Source organism: Drosophila willistoni, unplaced genomic scaffold (genome assembly GCF_018902025.1).
Source record: "Drosophila willistoni isolate 14030-0811.24 unplaced genomic scaffold, UCI_dwil_1.1 Seg193, whole genome shotgun sequence".
Classification (NCBI taxonomy): domain Eukaryota; kingdom Metazoa; phylum Arthropoda; class Insecta; order Diptera; family Drosophilidae; genus Drosophila; species Drosophila willistoni.
The window spans coordinates 120,097-139,994 of NW_025814158.1; the positions used below are offsets into that span (position 1 = coordinate 120,097).

Here is a 19,898-nt window from a genome sequence, read left to right on the forward strand (position 1 = left end):
AGCAGCATTTTAAACTTGATCACCACTGGCGCCAGAATGCCGAGTGGGTCAAAGATGCGTGCCGTGTCAGACAGCACTTGTCGCTTCGTACAAGTCATATGTTCCGATAGTGAAACCTTATATGCTAGGACGTCTTCTCCAGGACGCCAATGCAGCCCAAGCACCTTTGCTGGCATCTTTGAGAAATCGATTTCATTTCCCTCGTTGCTGGCAATTCGTTTACTATTCGAGACCCATTTGCTTAGCTCCAATTGTGCCCGTGACATAAGGAATATCAGCTCTTCCTTAATGTCGAGCAGTTCTTGTTCGTTCATGGCTCCTGTCAGTACGTCATCGACGTAGAAATCATCCAAAAGTATCCTAGCCGCCCTTGGAAACTCGTATTCGTGATCAGTTGCCAGTTGTTCCAGCACTCTAACTGCCAGAAACGGCGCACATGCTGTGCCATTAGGTGACTGTGGTCAACTTGTAATGCTTCAATGGTTCCTCTGGGTCTTCTCTCCAAAGGATTCGTTGAAAATTCTGATGTTCAGGGGCCACTAAAATTTGTCTGAACATTTTGACGATGTCCGCAGAAAATACGAATCTGTGCATTCGAAAACCCAGAAAAACGTTGAAGAGGTTGCGTTGTATACATGGGCCAATGTGAAGTGCTTCGTTAGAGATCGTCCATCCCGATCTTGAAATGATCCATCGAACACCACCCGCAGTTTGGCACCTATGACTGGATGGTGTGGCAAATAGAATGACTTTTTATATACGTTTGTGGCTTCGTCTGCAGCTACATCCTTTATGTGACCCAGCTGGATACACTCTCTCATAAACTGAGTATATTTTAACTTCAAGCTGGCATCCTTCATTAGACGACGCTCGACTGCGAGAAAGCGCGATCTCGCTCCTTGAAACGTATCCGCAAATTGTGGATTTTGTTCCTTGAAGGGCAAATCGACTATGTGTCTTCCATATGAGTTGCGGTTGTGGGTACGCCGGAAGTTCGTTTCGACCTTTTCATCCTCTTCGTTTTCAGTTGTATGTGATGGAACTTCCTCTAGTTCCCAAAATCTTTGCAGTAGTCCATCTATATTAACCGTAGTCAGCAATGACGTAGATGATGTTTGCAATCTTGAAGTGTACACCGATGTGATTACCCATCCAAATATGGTGTTAACTGCAATAGGGTGCCCTTGACCATCGCATAACTTCTCTCCGGTGAGAACTAACCAAATGCAATCATTGCCCAGCAAAATATCGATTGAAGCGTTAGTTCTGAAGTCAGGGTCTGCCATTTGGTATCCATTAAATACCGATAGTGATGAACCATCAATGTTTTCACGAGCCAATGATGAGGTGATCTTTCCTAAAATGTGAGCTTTAATATCGATGGAATGACTCGACACACGAGACATCATCTGGAGAGAGCAGAAACCTCTGGTTATTCCTGCCTTGACGTCTGAGATGCCCGATGTGGCAACTCGAAATGGCGAACGTGCAAGCCCCAACGTCTGTACGCACCGTTCCGAAATGAATGACAAGCCTGAGGCGCTATCCAATAAAATACGGCACGTCAGCAAGGCTCCTTGAGAATTTCGGACATGTACCAATGCAGTAGGTAGAGTGCTTCTTCGTTGGCCATTTGGCTTAGGCTAGGTCTGGCAACATTCATTATTGCTATCGCTGATGCCGCTGGTGACTCCTCAGAAGCCTGGCCTGAGTTGCCTTGGTGCTGCTCTGCGCTATTATGCTGTGTAGAATGGCCTTCAGAATGCAGCATAGAATGATGGCGGCGCTTGCAATACTTGCAAGAAGACTTCGAGCCACAAGCGCTTACTCCATGTCCAGTTCTCAAACAATTAAAACACATATGTTTCTCCTTCGCAAAGATGTAACGTTGCTTGATAGTCAAGCTCTGGAATTGAGGACAAGCCGACAGTATGTGCTCAGTACTATGACATTTCATACAATTACCTGTAATGGCAAGCATGGTGCGTGCTTGCCTTTTTCCTTTTTCATCCCTCGGTTTGCTCACTACATGATCGACAACTTGACTGAGCTCAAGGCGATCGCATCGTGAGTCCAAAAACTTGAGCAACTCTTCAATGGTAGGATTTTCGATATCCTGGCTTTTGTCGATCCATTCACGTCGGGTAGCCTCATCAACCTTGTTGATGAGCAAGTATATGAGCCAACAGTCACGGCCCGTTTGTCCAGAAGCGTCTAAAGCCCGAATAACATCACTGGCTCCGCAAGTCAGAGCGCGTAGCAATGATGAGTTTTGCCCAACAGCTTTTGGCAATGCGGTGAATGTGTCCATCAGTAAATACACCAAGTAACGGAGCTTTTCATATCGATCACTCAATGATTTCCATGCAGTGTCGTAATTTGCACCACTACGGGCAAATGCTGGATGAGTATCGCTGCTTCTCCTATGACGCATGACTTCATGTGATGAAACTTTTGGATATTCGTCAAAGTTGTCTTTCCGTCAATGGTACTCTCAAACAGGTCTTTAAAGGCATGCCATTCCTTGTAATCTCCACCGAAGGGCTTGATGTTGATTTCCGGTAACTCACAATCTCTTGGTGCCGGTGTTGCAACCGACTGTGAGCCTGACGAAGACGAAGTTTGCTGTGGCGAGAGCAATCTCTCAACCAATAGTTGCTGCTGCTCCATTTGCCGTTGCTGGTGTTCCATTTGACTCTGCATCTGGAGTTCCATTTGACGCTGTACCTGGAGTTGTAGTTGTTGCTGTTGATTTTGCAATTGTTGCAGAATTCTTTGGAAGACCGAACCATCGTTGCCAGCCGCGACGATTTCTTCCAACTTGCCAGACGTAGCCAAGGTAGCTCGTAAAGCCTTAAGGCGGGCATTTGCTCTTTCATATTTCTCCTCGTATATCTCGAAGTCTTCGGTAGGGTCCACATAACCCTCTAGTTTGTCGGATTTGGCCAATTCGTCGCCAGACTTCACGAACTCGTTCCACGCATTGGACAAAGTTTCCAATTTGGTGTCAATTGTGAAGACGTCGGCATCCTGTGCAGGATTCTCTGCATATCCATATATGCGGGTAATGGTTGTCTTCAATCTTCCTCAGGCCTTTATGAATATTTTCATTTCCTCCATGATGAAATGCCAAGAAATTTCCACTGCTTGTGTGGACCAAAAATTTCAAGACGCGTGTTTTTCCCACAGATGTGTTCCCTCACGATCTCGTCGATTATATCGATAACAGATACCGATAGGCGAGTGGCGCCACCGTTTATCCACGCTTTTTCCAATAAGCACGCGATTGTCTATTCGATAGTAGGCCAGAACTATCGACTACTAACTTTGAGGTTAACAATTTATTGCAACCACATTGCAACAAATTATTAAGCAATGAGTAACAAACAAACAATGCCCAACGGTCCGGCTCGAAGGACCAAATTATGATGAACAATAAACCACTGTGTTTAATATCTCATAAGAACTTACTTTATTTTTACTTCAATGTTATTCAACTACGTAGGTCATATAGGGTTATAAAGACTGACAGAGACAGAGCATACCAGACTGGCGCCAGTATATTCTAGAAAACTTAAGAGAAAAAAAAAAAAATGTATGCCTTTTTTGAATCTGTGTTTTTTTGTACAACTAGTGAAACCTACACGAACTGAATCCTATTGAATACTAAAAACGAATTGACTAACTACCCTGAACGCAGGTACTACATTGAAAAATCTGAGTGACATTTAAAATCTTTGATATTGTGATACACTAGAAAAATATGAAATTTAAAAATAAAGTAAAAGGGTGTTTGCCTTTAAAAATTTACAACAAAATGTATTAATATATCAATTTGAAAAGTTCTTTTGGTAAGCAATATATATATTTGTTCACTTTCATCCATTTTGCATGAATTATGTAAACTTTCCTTTAGATAAATTGACTATATTTTCTCTGTACTTAAAAACTAAAAAACAACAAAAACAAAAATCCTCTCTTATTTGCCATTTTGCGCTTTAGTGCCTACTTATGCAAGTTCGCTTTAGCGCAAAGTGGAAAAGTTGAGAGGAAAATTGATTCATAATTTTTGTGCATTTTCCCTGTAATCAGCAAAGTTTTCAGTATAAAATGAGCTGAATATAAATAATCGATAAGGTTAATAATTTCATAAGTAGAGATAAGACTACTTGCAAAAAGCATCAGAAAATTTAACAAAAGGAATCACTTTTCACAACAAAACAGAAATTGTATGGAGTAATCACAAAAGTTGGTTATATATATCGAATTTAAGTCATATCTATATAATTTACAATAAAAGTGAATGTATGGAAGTAATTTAACTCAGCTTCTTTCTTTAGTCCCTAAAATAATGAAATTTTTGAAAAAGCTTTTTTAAGTGATTTAAACAAAATTGTGAGGGGTTTTACTTAGATTCATTCAACACTCTGTAAATAAGAGCTGTCAGCATATTTCTCTTTTTATTTATCAGTTGTGGCAGACAGAATCGCAATCCGTTGCCATTTTCAATAGAGGGAAATTGTGGCAGGTTGTTTACTACTGCCACGAAATTGATACGATATCAACATGGTAGCCAATTGGAAGGTATACTGTCTCTCTCATCACCTACTTCAACTTGATTCCTTTATTCGATGGATGTGCTCTACTGGAGGAAATACAAAACCGTTGTAAGCTTCTCAATATCAAATACATATTGTAGTTGTGGAAAGGGGCGGAGGGATTGCTCTGTGTGTGTGCCACAATGCGATACAATTTAGATTTAGATGCTTTGCCTGATTTATTCGTATTGAACGTGTGGGCGTGTTGCCGACGTCTAAGTCGTGATTGTCAACGTGTCTGAATATGAGTCCTAATGCTGTCTGCCAAAAGGTGCTTCAAAATTCGATAATCTCTTTGGCAGCAGCAGCGTCTTTAAGTTGTCGTTGCCTTTAATAGGCATTAGTTTCCATCAAATAAACTTAAATTATATATACATATATGCAGTTAAACCAAATGATATACAAAGGAAAAAGTTTCACTTACTTTTGCAATTGTCAAGTGGACCATCATCTAAATTTCCAATATAAAAATCAATTAGAAGCTGTGGTGCATATTTTTTCATATCAGGTTGGGTCACAACTTCCTCGATTTCGCCAAATTGAACATGAAATACCAATTGTCGATTACGTGGAAAACCACATATAATCCTATCCGCCTTAAGGTTGCGAGTAAATCCATTTTATCGACTATTGGACCAAATACGTCAAAATTCTTTTCTACAAAACATATTTATATTGGATTATTTTGTGTACAACAAATTTATTTTAAGATTAAGAAACATTTACCTTAAGCACTGCGAGCCGTTGAAGAAATCTGAAAAAACAATTTAAAGAATTTGAAGTTTTTTAATTGGACAATTTAGTTACATACATTTTTTTCTTGTGGTGTCAAGTTTGGAGTTGATTGTGGTGGTTGGGGAACTAAATCTGCTAAAATAAATAAAGGAATAAATACATTTATTTAAGGGGTTACGCCACCCCTGAGGTCCAAAAAACAGGTGAAAAAATGAATTATTGCTGTGCGGCCAGTATACAATTTAGTTTTAAAAAATTTTTTTTAAAACAAAATGGCAGAGATATGGGCCGGCAAGTGCCACCATGATTTGTAAATCCTTGCAGGTGGGGTGTCAAATTTCTCGGCTAAACATCACCCGAAAAATCCAAAAAAAAATCTTGTTATTCAAGAAGGCTATGGCTATCCGCCCACGTAGGATTTTTTTTTTTTAATTTTTTTTGGCATAATGGCGATTGTTTGGCAAATATTGAAATCCCTACTACTACCACATTATAAGTTGCTCGAAGAGCTCGAACTTTATCTACATCTTTCATAATTTCATTACGAAATCTTGTTATAGGGAATTGTGAATTCCTATAAACAATTAGAAACGACGTATTATAGTACGTGAAGGCAATCGACTGATAAACCTTTTTTTTTTTTTTTAACGTTTAATATATATTTGTTGAATCTACTCTTAAATTAGAGCCTAACAACAAGTTTGAGATATTTTTCTTAGACTAGTACTTAAGATAAATCCTGGGGATATTGCAGGCGGCCCTAATCACTTGTTATTGGGTTGGTCTGTCATTTCTTTTAAGACGAGTTCTATTATTAGTTCGCGTAAGGGAATTGGCAAGAACATTTGGGTGTGCATCCAGTTTCGCAGAATACTTTAGTTGTTGAGTACCTATTTCAGATTTTACGCTAGGTATATTTAGATCATTTTGAATGTTGTCGTTTCGTATATACCACGGGGCCCCCGTGATTGATCTTAAAATCTTCGACTGCGCTCTTTGTATAATATCGACATTGCTAGTACTTGCATTTCCCCATAGTACGGCTCCGTAAGTCCATATGGGTTTCAGTACGGAGTTGTATAGGAGGACTTTATAATCCAGACGTAGAGGGGACCGAGCATTGATGATCCAATGTAGGCTACTCGCTTTCAGTTTAAGCTGTGACTTTTTTGCTTCGATGTGCTTGCGCCAAGTTAGTCTTCTGTCTAGGTGGATGCCAAGGTAAGTGACATCCACGGCTTCAGGAACTGGTACGTTGTTTAGCATTAGAGCTGGGCAGTTTCTTCTGTTAAGCGTAAATGTAACATGTTTGCATTTCTGCTCGTTGACCCGGATACGCCAGGTTGCTAGCCATTCCTCTACCACCTTAAGGTGTTCCTCTAGTTTTGCAGAGGCTTGTATTGGGCATTTGGATCTGCTAAGGATTGCCGTGTCATCGGCAAAAGTGGACGTTGTAAGTCCTAAACTCGTTGGTAGGTCTGCAGTGTACAGCAGGTAGAGCAATGGGCCGAGTACACTGCCTTGCGGTACACCAGCTTTGATATCAAAATCAGCGGAGACGGAGCCATTACATCTTACAGCGAATTTCCTATTGTAAAGGTAAGATTCCATGAGTTTGTGTGTGTACTGTGGCAGTTTTTGCCGGATTTTGAACATCAGACCCTCCAGCCAAACTCTATTGAAAGCCTGGGCAACGTCGAGAAAGACAGCCGCACAGTATTCTTTTAGTTCGAATGCTGTTCGTATTTCGGATGTTATGCGATTGACTTGTTCAATTGTACCATGTTTTTCGCGGAAGCCAAACTGGTGTGAAGGGATTGTGTTCTCCGATGCCAGAAATGAGTTTAGGCGGATCTGCAGGACCTTTTCAAAAAGCTTCGAAAGACATGGCAGCAAACTAATTGGCCTATAGGATGATGGCTGGGTTTTGTCCTTTCCCACTTTAGGAATCATGATGATAGTGGACTTTTTCCATGTTCTTGGGAAGTAGCCAATTTTTATTATAGCGTTGAACAGTTTGCAGATATATTGTATTGCAATGATAGGGAGTTCTAGGATCATTTTCGGTGTGATTAGGTCATGGCCAGGGGCTTTTTTCGGATAAATGTGGTTTTTAATAACTGCAGTGATCTCGTCCGATTGGAGTTCCGAGTACTCACTATCCGTTAATGTGTTCGAAGGGGGAAGTACAGATGAGTTTGATGTTGGATTTGGCTGGAAAACCATTTTAAGATGTGTGGCAAATACGGATGCCCTCTCTTCGTCACTGCGGTCCCATCCACCGGTTGGACTCCTTATCGGTGAAATTGTCTCTGTAGGAGCGCTTAAAGTTGGGTGGGCTTTCCACAGAGGATGTTTAGTGCTGGTTGGACTGAGCTTTTCTATGTATTTCCTTTGAGCCCAGCTTTCCTCTTGCCTTAACGCCTTGGAGAGGTTGCGATGAGCTTGCCTTAGGCGAAGTTTTGCTGCTGGTGATCGAGTAATCTGCCATTCTCTTCTTAGACGTCGTTTTTCCGTTACTAATTGTTCTATCCGCCGGTTCGTAGGCCTGTCAACAGGTTTGGTGTAAGAAGAGGCATGTGGAGTAGATACTCTTGCTGCAGCTCCCATCATCGACTCAAGTGCAGAGACGCACATATCAATGTCCTCTGCAGCATCCAGTTTCGGCGAACAGTCAATGTGGGCACTCATGTACATTTTAAATTTAAGCCAATTTGTTTTGTTGTTTGTAAGTCTATATGGGCGATCAAGTACTTGAGGTCTTGTTAATAATGTGAATAGCACTGGAGAGTGATCGGAAGTTAAATCTAGCAGTGTTTCCGCAGTGATCCGATTACGTGGAATCCTCTTGGTTACTGCGAAATCAATCAAGTCAGGCACTTTCTGTGGATCTGTGGGCCAATAAGTAGGCCTACCCGGTGAGACGCAATCCATCTTATTGAGAGGGTTGACTATTGTGTTGTACAACTGCTTTCCTTTAGGATTTACCAGGCGAGATCCCCAGTGCGTATGTTTGGCGTTATAGTCCCCTGCTGCAATGAAGCGATCTCCGAGTGTGTTAAAGAAATCGGTAAATTCCTTTTCAGAGATTGAGAAGCGTGGTGGGCAGTACAGGGCGACCAATGTAGTGTTGCCGCAGCTGGTTTGGACGGTTATAGCAGTTGCTTGTAGGTGCTGTGTTTCAAATCTGTTGAGGAACGAGTGTTTTCTACGGTTTTTGATTAGGATACCGGTCCCGCCATCAGCTTTTCCGTCTGGATGGTTTGTTGCGTAGAAGGTATATTTTGGTATTTGAAAATTATTTTTTGATGTTAAATGTGTTTCCGAAATCAGCAAAACGTCGATTTCACTTGAGTCTAGGAATAGTTGCAGTTCATTTTTGTGCTTGGAGATGCCGTTAGCATTCCAAAGACATAGACGTAGGGAAGCCATTATTTATTCTCGATAAGCTTCTGGATAAGCAGGTTTTGATTCCGCATCAGTTCGTGCATACAGTTTTGCATGAACGTCATAAAAGTGGTCATGTTTTGATTGAGTGAGATCAATAGGGCCTCTAGACCACTTGGAGTTTGCTGGCCAAGCTCTGGTGCGCTAGGTTGCGGTTTCTGTAGATGGCGGAGTGACGGGGTCTCTTTCGCGGGCTCCGTCTGTCCAGTTCGGAGCACACTAGTGAAGGATACACTAGGACTGGTTGTAGCAGTCATGTTGGATGATCTAGCAGCCTTGGCGAAGAAGATATCCGGTGTAGTTTTTGAGGCGTTGAAGATGATTTTTTGTCCAGCTGGGGTTTGCGCCCGTTTAGGTGTGATTTAAGATCCTTAAAGACAGGACATCCTCTATAGTTGGCCGTGTGGTTCCCTCCACAGTTGGTGCATAGTCTTAGTGCGACATTGTTTCTGTCCTTGGTGCAAATTCCATCTTCATGATAAACCTTTTTTTTTTTTTTTTAACGTTTAATATATATTTGTTGAATCTACTCTTAAATTAGAGCCTAACAACAAGTTTGAGATATTTTTCTTAGACTAGTACTTAAGATAAATCCTGGGGATATTGCAGGCGGCCCTAATCACTTGTTATTGGGTTGGTCTGTCATTTCTTTTAAGACGAGTTCTATTATTAGTTCGCGTAAGGGAATTGGCAAGAACATTTGGGTGTGCATCCAGTTTCGCAGAATACTTTAGTTGTTGAGTACCTATTTCAGATTTTACGCTAGGTATATTTAGATCATTTTGAATGTTGTCGTTTCGTATATACCACGGGGCCCCCGTGATTGATCTTAAAATCTTCGACTGCGCTCTTTGTATAATATCGACATTGCTAGTACTTGCATTTCCCCATAGTACGGCTCCGTAAGTCCATATGGGTTTCAGTACGGAGTTGTATAGGAGGACTTTATAATCCAGACGTAGAGGGGACCGAGCATTGATGATCCAATGTAGGCTACTCGCTTTCAGTTTAAGCTGTGACTTTTTTGCTTCGATGTGCTTGCGCCAAGTTAGTCTTCTGTCTAGGTGGATGCCAAGGTAAGTGACATCCACGGCTTCAGGAACTGGTACGTTGTTTAGCATTAGAGCTGGGCAGTTTCTTCTGTTAAGCGTAAATGTAACATGTTTGCATTTCTGCTCGTTGACCCGGATACGCCAGGTTGCTAGCCATTCCTCTACCACCTTAAGGTGTTCCTCTAGTTTTGCAGAGGCTTGTATTGGGCATTTGGATCTGCTAAGGATTGCCGTGTCATCGGCAAAAGTGGACGTTGTAAGTCCTAAACTCGTTGGTAGGTCTGCAGTGTACAGCAGGTAGAGCAATGGGCCGAGTACACTGCCTTGCGGTACACCAGCTTTGATATCAAAATCAGCGGAGACGGAGCCATTACATCTTACAGCGAATTTCCTATTGTAAAGGTAAGATTCCATGAGTTTGTGTGTGTACTGTGGCAGTTTTTGCCGGATTTTGAACATCAGACCCTCCAGCCAAACTCTATTGAAAGCCTGGGCAACGTCGAGAAAGACAGCCGCACAGTATTCTTTTAGTTCGAATGCTGTTCGTATTTCGGATGTTATGCGATTGACTTGTTCAATTGTACCATGTTTTTCGCGGAAGCCAAACTGGTGTGAAGGGATTGTGTTCTCCGATGCCAGAAATGAGTTTAGGCGGATCTGCAGGACCTTTTCAAAAAGCTTCGAAAGACATGGCAGCAAACTAATTGGCCTATAGGATGATGGCTGGGTTTTGTCCTTTCCCACTTTAGGAATCATGATGATAGTGGACTTTTTCCATGTTCTTGGGAAGTAGCCAATTTTTATTATAGCGTTGAACAGTTTGCAGATATATTGTATTGCAATGATAGGGAGTTCTAGGATCATTTTCGGTGTGATTAGGTCATGGCCAGGGGCTTTTTTCGGATAAATGTGGTTTTTAATAACTGCAGTGATCTCGTCCGATTGGAGTTCCGAGTACTCACTATCCGTTAATGTGTTCGAAGGGGGAAGTACAGATGAGTTTGATGTTGGATTTGGCTGGAAAACCATTTTAAGATGTGTGGCAAATACGGATGCCCTCTCTTCGTCACTGCGGTCCCATCCACCGGTTGGACTCCTTATCGGTGAAATTGTCTCTGTAGGAGCGCTTAAAGTTGGGTGGGCTTTCCACAGAGGATGTTTAGTGCTGGTTGGACTGAGCTTTTCTATGTATTTCCTTTGAGCCCAGCTTTCCTCTTGCCTTAACGCCTTGGAGAGGTTGCGATGAGCTTGCCTTAGGCGAAGTTTTGCTGCTGGTGATCGAGTAATCTGCCATTCTCTTCTTAGACGTCGTTTTTCCGTTACTAATTGTTCTATCCGCCGGTTCGTAGGCCTGTCAACAGGTTTGGTGTAAGAAGAGGCATGTGGAGTAGATACTCTTGCTGCAGCTCCCATCATCGACTCAAGTGCAGAGACGCACATATCAATGTCCTCTGCAGCATCCAGTTTCGGCGAACAGTCAATGTGGGCACTCATGTACATTTTAAATTTAAGCCAATTTGTTTTGTTGTTTGTAAGTCTATATGGGCGATCAAGTACTTGAGGTCTTGTTAATAATGTGAATAGCACTGGAGAGTGATCGGAAGTTAAATCTAGCAGTGTTTCCGCAGTGATCCGATTACGTGGAATCCTCTTGGTTACTGCGAAATCAATCAAGTCAGGCACTTTCTGTGGATCTGTGGGCCAATAAGTAGGCCTACCCGGTGAGACGCAATCCATCTTATTGAGAGGGTTGACTATTGTGTTGTACAACTGCTTTCCTTTAGGATTTACCAGGCGAGATCCCCAGTGCGTATGTTTGGCGTTATAGTCCCCTGCTGCAATGAAGCGATCTCCGAGTGTGTTAAAGAAATCGGTAAATTCCTTTTCAGAGATTGAGAAGCGTGGTGGGCAGTACAGGGCGACCAATGTAGTGTTGCCGCAGCTGGTTTGGACGGTTATAGCAGTTGCTTGTAGGTGCTGTGTTTCAAATCTGTTGAGGAACGAGTGTTTTCTACGGTTTTTGATTAGGATACCGGTCCCGCCATCAGCTTTTCCGTCTGGATGGTTTGTTGCGTAGAAGGTATATTTTGGTATTTGAAAATTATTTTTTGATGTTAAATGTGTTTCCGAAATCAGCAAAACGTCGATTTCACTTGAGTCTAGGAATAGTTGCAGTTCATTTTTGTGCTTGGAGATGCCGTTAGCATTCCAAAGACATAGACGTAGGGAAGCCATTATTTATTCTCGATAAGCTTCTGGATAAGCAGGTTTTGATTCCGCATCAGTTCGTGCATACAGTTTTGCATGAACGTCATAAAAGTGGTCATGTTTGATTGAGTGAGATCAATAGGGCCTCTAGACCACTTGGAGTTTGCTGGCCAAGCTCTGGTGCGCTAGGTTGCGGTTTCTGTAGATGGCGGAGTGACGGGGTCTCTTTCGCGGGCTCCGTCTGTCCAGTTCGGAGCACACTAGTGAAGGATACACTAGGACTGGTTGTAGCAGTCATGTTGGATGATCTAGCAGCCTTGGCGAAGAAGATATCCGGTGTAGTTTTTGAGGCGTTGAAGATGATTTTTTGTCCAGCTGGGGGTTTGCGCCCGTTTAGGTGTGATTTAAGATCCTTAAAGACAGGACATCCTCTATAGTTGGCCGTGTGGTTCCCTCCACAGTTGGTGCATAGTCTTAGTGCGACATTGTTTCTGTCCTTGGTGCAAATTCCATCTTCATGATGTTCGCCACAGCCAACACACACTGACCTAAGATTGCAATTGTTAGTTGGCAGTTTTTACACTGCGGTGGTTGGCGTCTCTTATGGGGCTCCTCTACGGTGATTCTTCTGTGCAATAGAAGCTGTAGGTTGTAGATCGGGTGCACTTCATTTGGCTTCGACCGCTTTGCATCTGGTTGGAGCTCGATTTTAAAGAGCGGCTGTGCGACTTTGTTCCTGTTGATGATGTTGACAACGGACTTGACCGCAAACCCTTTTTCGACCAACGCGTCTGCTATTTCTTGAGTAGGGACCGATGGCTCAATCCCCTTTAACACAATCTGGAGCCCTTTACTGCTTTTTAGTTGGTAGGTATAGAAGTTGATGTTAGCATTACGGAGGTACTTTTCGATGATGCGGAAATTGTCCTCAGTTTGGGCTTGACATTTAATTTCTTTAATGTTACCCCTATTGAGAGGGGTTACAACAAAGTTATTTGCCCCTACTGTTTCTACTAGCTTCGAAATCAGGGCGCTGCAGTTGGCTCCACGGATGTATAAAGGGGGTGGTCTAGCCGATTTAACTTTATCTACAGAGCCGGCTTGATCGTCTTGCTGATCGGCAAGAATTTTAAAACGATTCCCGCTAAGGGGTGCTACTCGTTCATTTGGTTTGGTTATTTTCGGCGTATTGCCACTTTTTTTCTTTTGCGGGCTTAGCTTCCGCTTAGTTATTTTAATATATCTGTCCATTCCAGTTTGGACAGAAGTCGTTGGGTTTACGATTGTGGCTGACTCTGGGCGACTTGTCGTTGACGGCTTGAGGCAGGTCAATACTTCGGCAGACGTTGCAGTAGTTGCTGTCAACGAGCTGACGGTGCTGGTTGCTGTCAACGAGCTGACGGTGCTGGTTGGTGCAATCGGTGACCCAGTTATCGATATTGATGGAGAAGCACACTGCTCTCTCCACGGTAAGTTGCTGTTAATTGCTGAGTGGCTGGCACTTTCGGTGTTATTGCTTACGTTAGCATTCGGTGGGGTCGGCGACACCACCGAAAAGTACGCGTTGTTGCGTTGGACCGAGAGTCGACGCTCACGTTGTTGTTGTACAATTAGTTCTTGTAGCTGTTGTTGGTGGGGATCGAGAGAGCTTGGGCCCGAATTGGTGGACATGGCTTTTGTAAAAATTACGCACTTTGTTGTTGCAACTTAGTATTTATTGCTATTAGAGCAATCTAATAGCAATATGATTGTAAATAGGCGTCTCTGAGGCGACTGAGAGCCCTACACAACTTTTTGCAAACGCAGACTTTTTTTTTTTTTACACTCCGTCTCGGATTTGTTAGGTTTTGAGACTCAAATAGAAATTCTACATTTTGCAAAATACTAAGTTTTGCCAAAACTAGTATTCCATTCTTTGAAATACCATCAGTTCGATTCCCATCAATTCTTCTTATGATGCCGAAATCTTCAAGAAGATACTCTTCAGTTGGAAGAGTCCAAGTTTCGACTAAGCATAAGAAGTCTGCTGAGCAAATAATTTGGTCGTTGCGTATGTCTTCGAAGTGTGCCCGAAGAGATTCAACATTGTGGTAGTACATTGTGACAGATGCTGACCGGTTTATAAAGCATTCATAATGCGTATGCAAAGCCTTTTCTCCTCGAAGCTTTACAAGCTCTGTTTGAACATTTCTAGCTCCAAATCTAGTTGGAGCATTAAAGTCACCTATTAGGAAAAGGCCCGATGCGCTAGTTGCCCTACTACAGCCAACGTAAAGCGAAGCTCGGCTAATGTTTCTTTGTAGATGCACTGCGACTTTGCTATATGTGGCGCCTTGGCTTTTATGAATGGTAATAGCCTCAGCAGGGACAACTGGAAATTGCTTCCGATCGATTGAGGCATGCTCTGATCGTCCACATTGGAAAACCCGAGATACTTTTTGTATCGGAGTCCAGTCAGGGTCAGGAATATTTCTAATTTTTGATCTTGCGATCGCACCAACCGATGTTTCCGTAAACTTTATCCATAAAACTGTTATAGCTACTGAGCCATTTCTACTGCTTTGATCAATCTGCATCAATTGCCCAGTCGCACCATTTACAAGTCCGTCACTTGTATCGACATTTACAGTAACCATGTACTTTGCCTGTGTTTTTAAATGTAAGGAGTAGGCAAGACCTTGAGTTTTCGACTGCTTCATACTTTGCGCGTGCCTTAATGTATTTTGCTTATTAGTGGTAGACATATTTGTCGCTTTAATAGTATCAATTGCAGTTGAAATAAATTCCTCCGTATTTATTTGGGCAAGTTTCCTAGTATTATAATTACTGACTTCATCGTTTGAGCAGAATAAATGTATAGCATCGGAAGGAACATCACTTGAGGTGACAACACTTTGTTTGAAGAGCTCAATGTTCGTTTCTGTCATATTGGCTTCGGACATATTATTTAATGCAACAGCAAAATCACGATCACCGCGCTGCCGCATTATTTCTGTAAGCTCGAAAAATTTGAAACTATCCCACAGGTTTGTTCCAGCTAGAACACTATATGGATTAGAAGTCCTTTCAGAAAAGATCCAACTGTCTCCAACTGGCGAAGCTGCTTTAAGTCTCCAAACACTATTATAGATATTCCTCCAAAAAACATATCAGGATTTCTAAATACTTGGCGGAGCCTTTGATCTAAGTATGATAGCATTTTAGCTCCGACCATTGAAATTTCATCAATTATAATTAGTTGAAGGTCAACCAGTTTGCAATGCATCGTATTTAATGCATCGTGTCCCAATTGTCTTAAGGCCCCAGATGATTGGTTGATAGGTAAGGAGAATAGGGAATGAAGCGTTTGGCCCCCAATACCAAAAGCAGCTTTTCCAGTAGGGGCGCATAGAAGAACTTTTACAGAGTCGGTGGAACCAGGTAATTTAGTCGCTCGCCAAGTTACTGATTGGTAAATTGTAGATATCAATCTACTTTTACCAACCCCAGCACCTCCACCTATATACTCATAGAATACTTTCTTGGTAGACAAATTCTGCATTATATGAGCATAGTACAGACGTTGCTTAAAGTTAAGCGAGCGTACAAGGGAACAAAGATTTCTATCTGATACTAAAGGAAGTAGCTTAATTAAACGAATTCCGTTTTCTTCTTCGGCTTCGATTTCAACATTTTCGTCCTACAACAGATTTAAATTTCTATCAACACTGGGTACAGCTAGAGCCCTGAACTCATCATCTAGGAATTGGCTGGCTGATACTTCTTCAGAATTATTTTCTTCTTCGGTATTTTCTTGCAATTCCGCAAGAACAGCTTCCAAGTCCAGATCATCGAACACATCATATTTTAATTTGTTTTCCTTTATTAGGGTGTTGTGAACCCGGAATGTATGTTCGTTGTCATTTCTAATAAGTTCAGTCTGTTCACATCGCCAAGGCAAGAAAAGCATTATGTGCTCTCTAAAATAGTCGGCTGGTGAAGTATTCAAGCTGAAGCGCCGCCATCTAATGATTTTTGGTTTTAACCGCAGCTTTACAGAACCATTTCCATCCATCTGAGCATAATTTGGACGCGCTATAGTTCCTTCTTCTTCGCCACCGACTTCTTGAACTTCTTCGTAATTTTCATTTTCTGCTGCCCGTGTTGTTGATTTTTTGAAATCATAAAATGCTGCATAGTCTGCCAAGGATATTTGATCCAAGGAGGCGTGTCTCTGAGTATATCGGTCAATCAAACTGGACACATAGATATCAGTCGAGTCATCGGGAACATCCTCCAGCATTCTTCTGGATTTAACCATCCGAACTCTTTTATCTGGGTGGGATGTATTAATAAAAATTTCTGCACTGTCTGCCTCAGACATGTGCAACCCCAAAATATTATATGCAGCTTCCTGTGCTGATATTTCTGTGCCATTAATGAATTTGTTACCGAGATGTTGCAGCTTTCTTTTAACAGAGATATTTCCGTGACTTATCTCAGCCATGGCTTCACGAAGCAATTGAGAGACGCCCCTGTTTGATTTGTTTATGTAGTTTATTATGTAACTACAACAGGCATAGGCGTCTAGAATAAATTGAATATCCATGTTTGCACGGTGCAGCCCCAAAATATCTCTATTATAAGCATTTAGCAACCTATCAGTATATCTTCGGCGGAGAAAAACTTGCGGCTTTTTCAAACTCGATCTTAAAGCAAGCTTATACCCCTCATATGTAGTATCAAGGTCGGACAAAAAATTATCAAAATTATTAAATCTAATAGCTTCTTCCTCTGTGCTGAGCTTTAAGTATTCTTTAATTTTTTTGAAAAGGTTTTTATATTGATCAATATTCGCCTCTTCATCTTCTAATGGAAACAATATTTCAGTTTGATGCATTGGCGGGTAAGGCATGTTAAATCGACAAAATTCTTGACCCCGAAGTTCCCTTAGACATGATGCGCTGTGTCTGTGGCGCTGGTACCGTATCACTTCTTGTAGTTCAGAATCATCTCCGTTGGTGGTGATAAATCTATCGATAAAATTCACCATCTGTTCAATATTGGTGGAATCGCCATTGTTGAACTTTGGAGCTCCATGGGAGTGGGGTGACCCTCTGTGTTGGAACTCCATTCTCCAATAATAGTGCGACCGTTCAAATTCTCCAAATATATCAGATTTGAATAGTTTCATCAACTCTCGCAGTCTATTATCAAAGTATCTAGAACAGGTAACTGGGTCGGATCGAATTAACCTAGCCTTTTCAGAACTCGAAAGGTTTGCCGCTTCCTCTTCACTAATAATATTGTTATCCAAAAGTTTTACAAGTATAACCAAAAGCTCAGTCCATTTGGTTTCAGAAGCAGATAATGTTATAAAAAATGTAGGCAACCCAAATTGTCTAATCATGGCAAGAACTTTCTTTTTTTCAGCTTCCCAATGAGCTGGAGCTGAACGCAAACCTTTAAGAATTTGATATCCATCGTCATGCTGAACCAAACTATCCACATATGAATCATCACGCATATTTGCTGCTGTTACATTTGGACCAGATTTTTTTCTAAGACAAATGGATATCGAGTTCTTAATTCGCTCAAGCTCGTATCGCTTGTACATATAAAGAACTTTGGGGACTATAGCACAACGACGATCGTAATAGCGGATTTGGGAACGAGCTTTTCGGACATATGTAGTTTTGGCTTTGAAAATCTGGCCACATGAAATTGTAGGAAAGGACAGTTCTTCTGCGTCTTCGTCCAATATTAAGTCCACTGGACGGCGGCCTTCACCGGGAGCCAATGCAATACGACTGGTGATTGCGTTCTGCTCTAGTGCATTGTTGTCCAACAAAGTCTCTTGACCACCCGGATTTAAATTTTCTTCTTCATCTACATTTGGATTATCTAAAAGGGAATTATTTTGACCAAGAAGTTGATCGACAACTGACCTATCGGCTACGTCTGCAATATGCAATAAATTGAGGAAGCCAATCTTCAGACACGGTAATGCCATGTTTTCTCCACAGCTCAGTATTTACCAAAAACTGTACAGCATTGAAAATTTTGGCAGGACGGATGGTTTCTGTCATAAAATTGTGGTTATACTCGAGCTTGCGTTTTAAATGGACTTGGATAACCCATACTATCCAGATGTGCGTGGAAGTGCCGTAACAATATCGGGGACGGATATGGGAATATTTACCACAGCACCTCTGATACCACATTGCCTCTCATAGCCTAGGGACATTATTCGCATGAAAGGAATTCGCGGCGATACAAAGCGCTCTTCAGCGCATTTTAGATCTTGGAGGCATTGAGGAATATCGGAAAACTCAAACCCATTACCAAGACAAATGGTGGGAATTTTGCCGGAAGAAACGGCTTTGTGGCATGTAAGGCAAAAGAAATATTTTTCGGACGGACAAGGGAACTTAACTGATAGAAAAAATGCGTTGCCTACATCTAAATTTGGATACTTAATGGATATAGATAATTTGTGCAAACCACGTACCTTGTCTGGGAACCACGTCCCTCCACAGCATATGCAGCATTCCGATGGTCCTTCCTTGATTTTCCTTTTGTATATTGTAATTGCAGATCCTCTTCTTTGCTGAAGTTCTCTTTCTCTGGCTTCCTCCCGTTCTTCTTGCGATTGTTCTGCTCTTGCTGCAATATTCCTTTGTGATTGCCTCATAGATGCTTCCAATCGATTTTGAGAATTTCCTCTGTATGTAATAAGCCGCTCCTCTGCCATTTCCCGAATTTGTTGTTCTCGTAGTCTCCGTTGCTGGCGAGTTTCTCTCCTTTGCGATGTGTTTGCAGTTCGTTCCTCGGCGCTTGTAACAGGGTTATTCCTCCTTACTCGGTGTTGTTCAGCATTCCTCTCTCGTTCAGCTGCGCTGTAGCCTGGATCTAAGCGAGCTTGACGACGTCCGGCCGTGTTTCGCTCTTGTTCTTCAGCAACGATGCCCGGATCCAGACGAGCTCGACGACGTCCCGCTGTATTTCGGCCTTGTTCCTCAGCAACGGTATTCGGATCCAGACGAGCTCGACGACGTCCGGCCGTGTTTCGATCTTGTTCTTCAGCAACATAGCTCGGATCCAGGCGAGCTCGACGACGTCCGGCTGTGTTTCGCTCTTGTTCTTCCTCAACATAACTCGGATCCAGACGAGCTCGAAGACGCCCGGCTGTGTTTCGCTCCTGTTCCTCTGCAACATAGCCCGGATCCATACGAGCTCGACGACGTCCGGCCGTGTTTCGCTCTTGTTCTTCAGTAGCATAACCCGGATCCAGGCGAGCTCGACGATGTCCGACCGTGTTTCGCTCCTGTTCCTCTGCAACATAGCCCGGATCCAGACGAGCTCGACGACGTCCGGCCGTGTTTCGCTCCTGTTCCTCTGCAAAATAGCCCAGATCCATACGAGCTCGACGACGTCCGGCCGTGTTTCGCTCTTGTTCTTCAGCAACATAGCCCGGATCCAGGCGAGCTCGACGATGTCCGACCGTGTTCCGCTCCTGTTCCTCTGCAACATAGCCCGGATCCAGGCGAGCTCGACGACGTCCGGCTGTGTTTCGCTCTTTTTCTTCTGCAACATAGCCCGGATCCAGGCGAGCTCGTCGATGCCCAGCTGTATTTCGTCCTTGTTCAGCAGCGCGGTATTCCGGATCCAGGCGAGCTTGCCGACGTTCATCCGTGTTTTGTTCTTGTTCTGCAGCACTATAGTCCCCATCGAGACGAGATTGTTGGCGCGATGTCGTATTTCGAAGGCGTTGTGCAAGTCTAACTTGTAGGCTGCGGCGCCTTTCAGAATGATTTTGAGCGTCGAGTTGCCGTACAATTTCGCGCTGTTCTACATTGGCCTGTCGGACAGTAGCCAT

The 19,898-nt window shown here is 42.6% G+C and overlaps 1 protein-coding gene across 1 annotated transcript; it reads right to left on the reverse strand.

Annotated features, from left to right (window-relative positions):
* Nucleotides 1-2,352: 2,352 nt before the first annotated feature.
* On the reverse strand, nucleotides 2,353-19,898 carry LOC124461075. Its single transcript, XM_047012663.1, has 5 exons — nucleotides 18,882-19,898; nucleotides 18,531-18,685; nucleotides 16,958-17,241; nucleotides 2,697-3,044; nucleotides 2,353-2,606 (listed from the first exon to the last, which is right to left on the reverse strand). Exons 1-5 carry the CDS (start codon nucleotides 19,896-19,898, stop codon nucleotides 2,353-2,355), a joined length of 2,058 nt encoding a protein of 685 aa, XP_046868619.1.

Excerpts from the sequence above, each read along its gene's own strand:
- LOC124461075 (XM_047012663.1), bottom strand. The coding sequence starts at position 19,898 with ATGGCTACTGTCCGACAGGCCAATGTAGAACAGCGCGAAATTGTACGG. Across the intron at positions 17,242-18,530 it reads GGACGTGGTTCCCAGACAAG|ATACTTTGATAATAGACTGC; the intron begins GTACGTGGTTTG and ends TACCTGTTCTAG. Across the intron at positions 3,045-16,957 it reads ATGTCTAAGGGAACTTCGGG|AGAATCCTGCACAGGATGCC; the intron begins GTCAAGAATTTT and ends ATGGATATGCAG.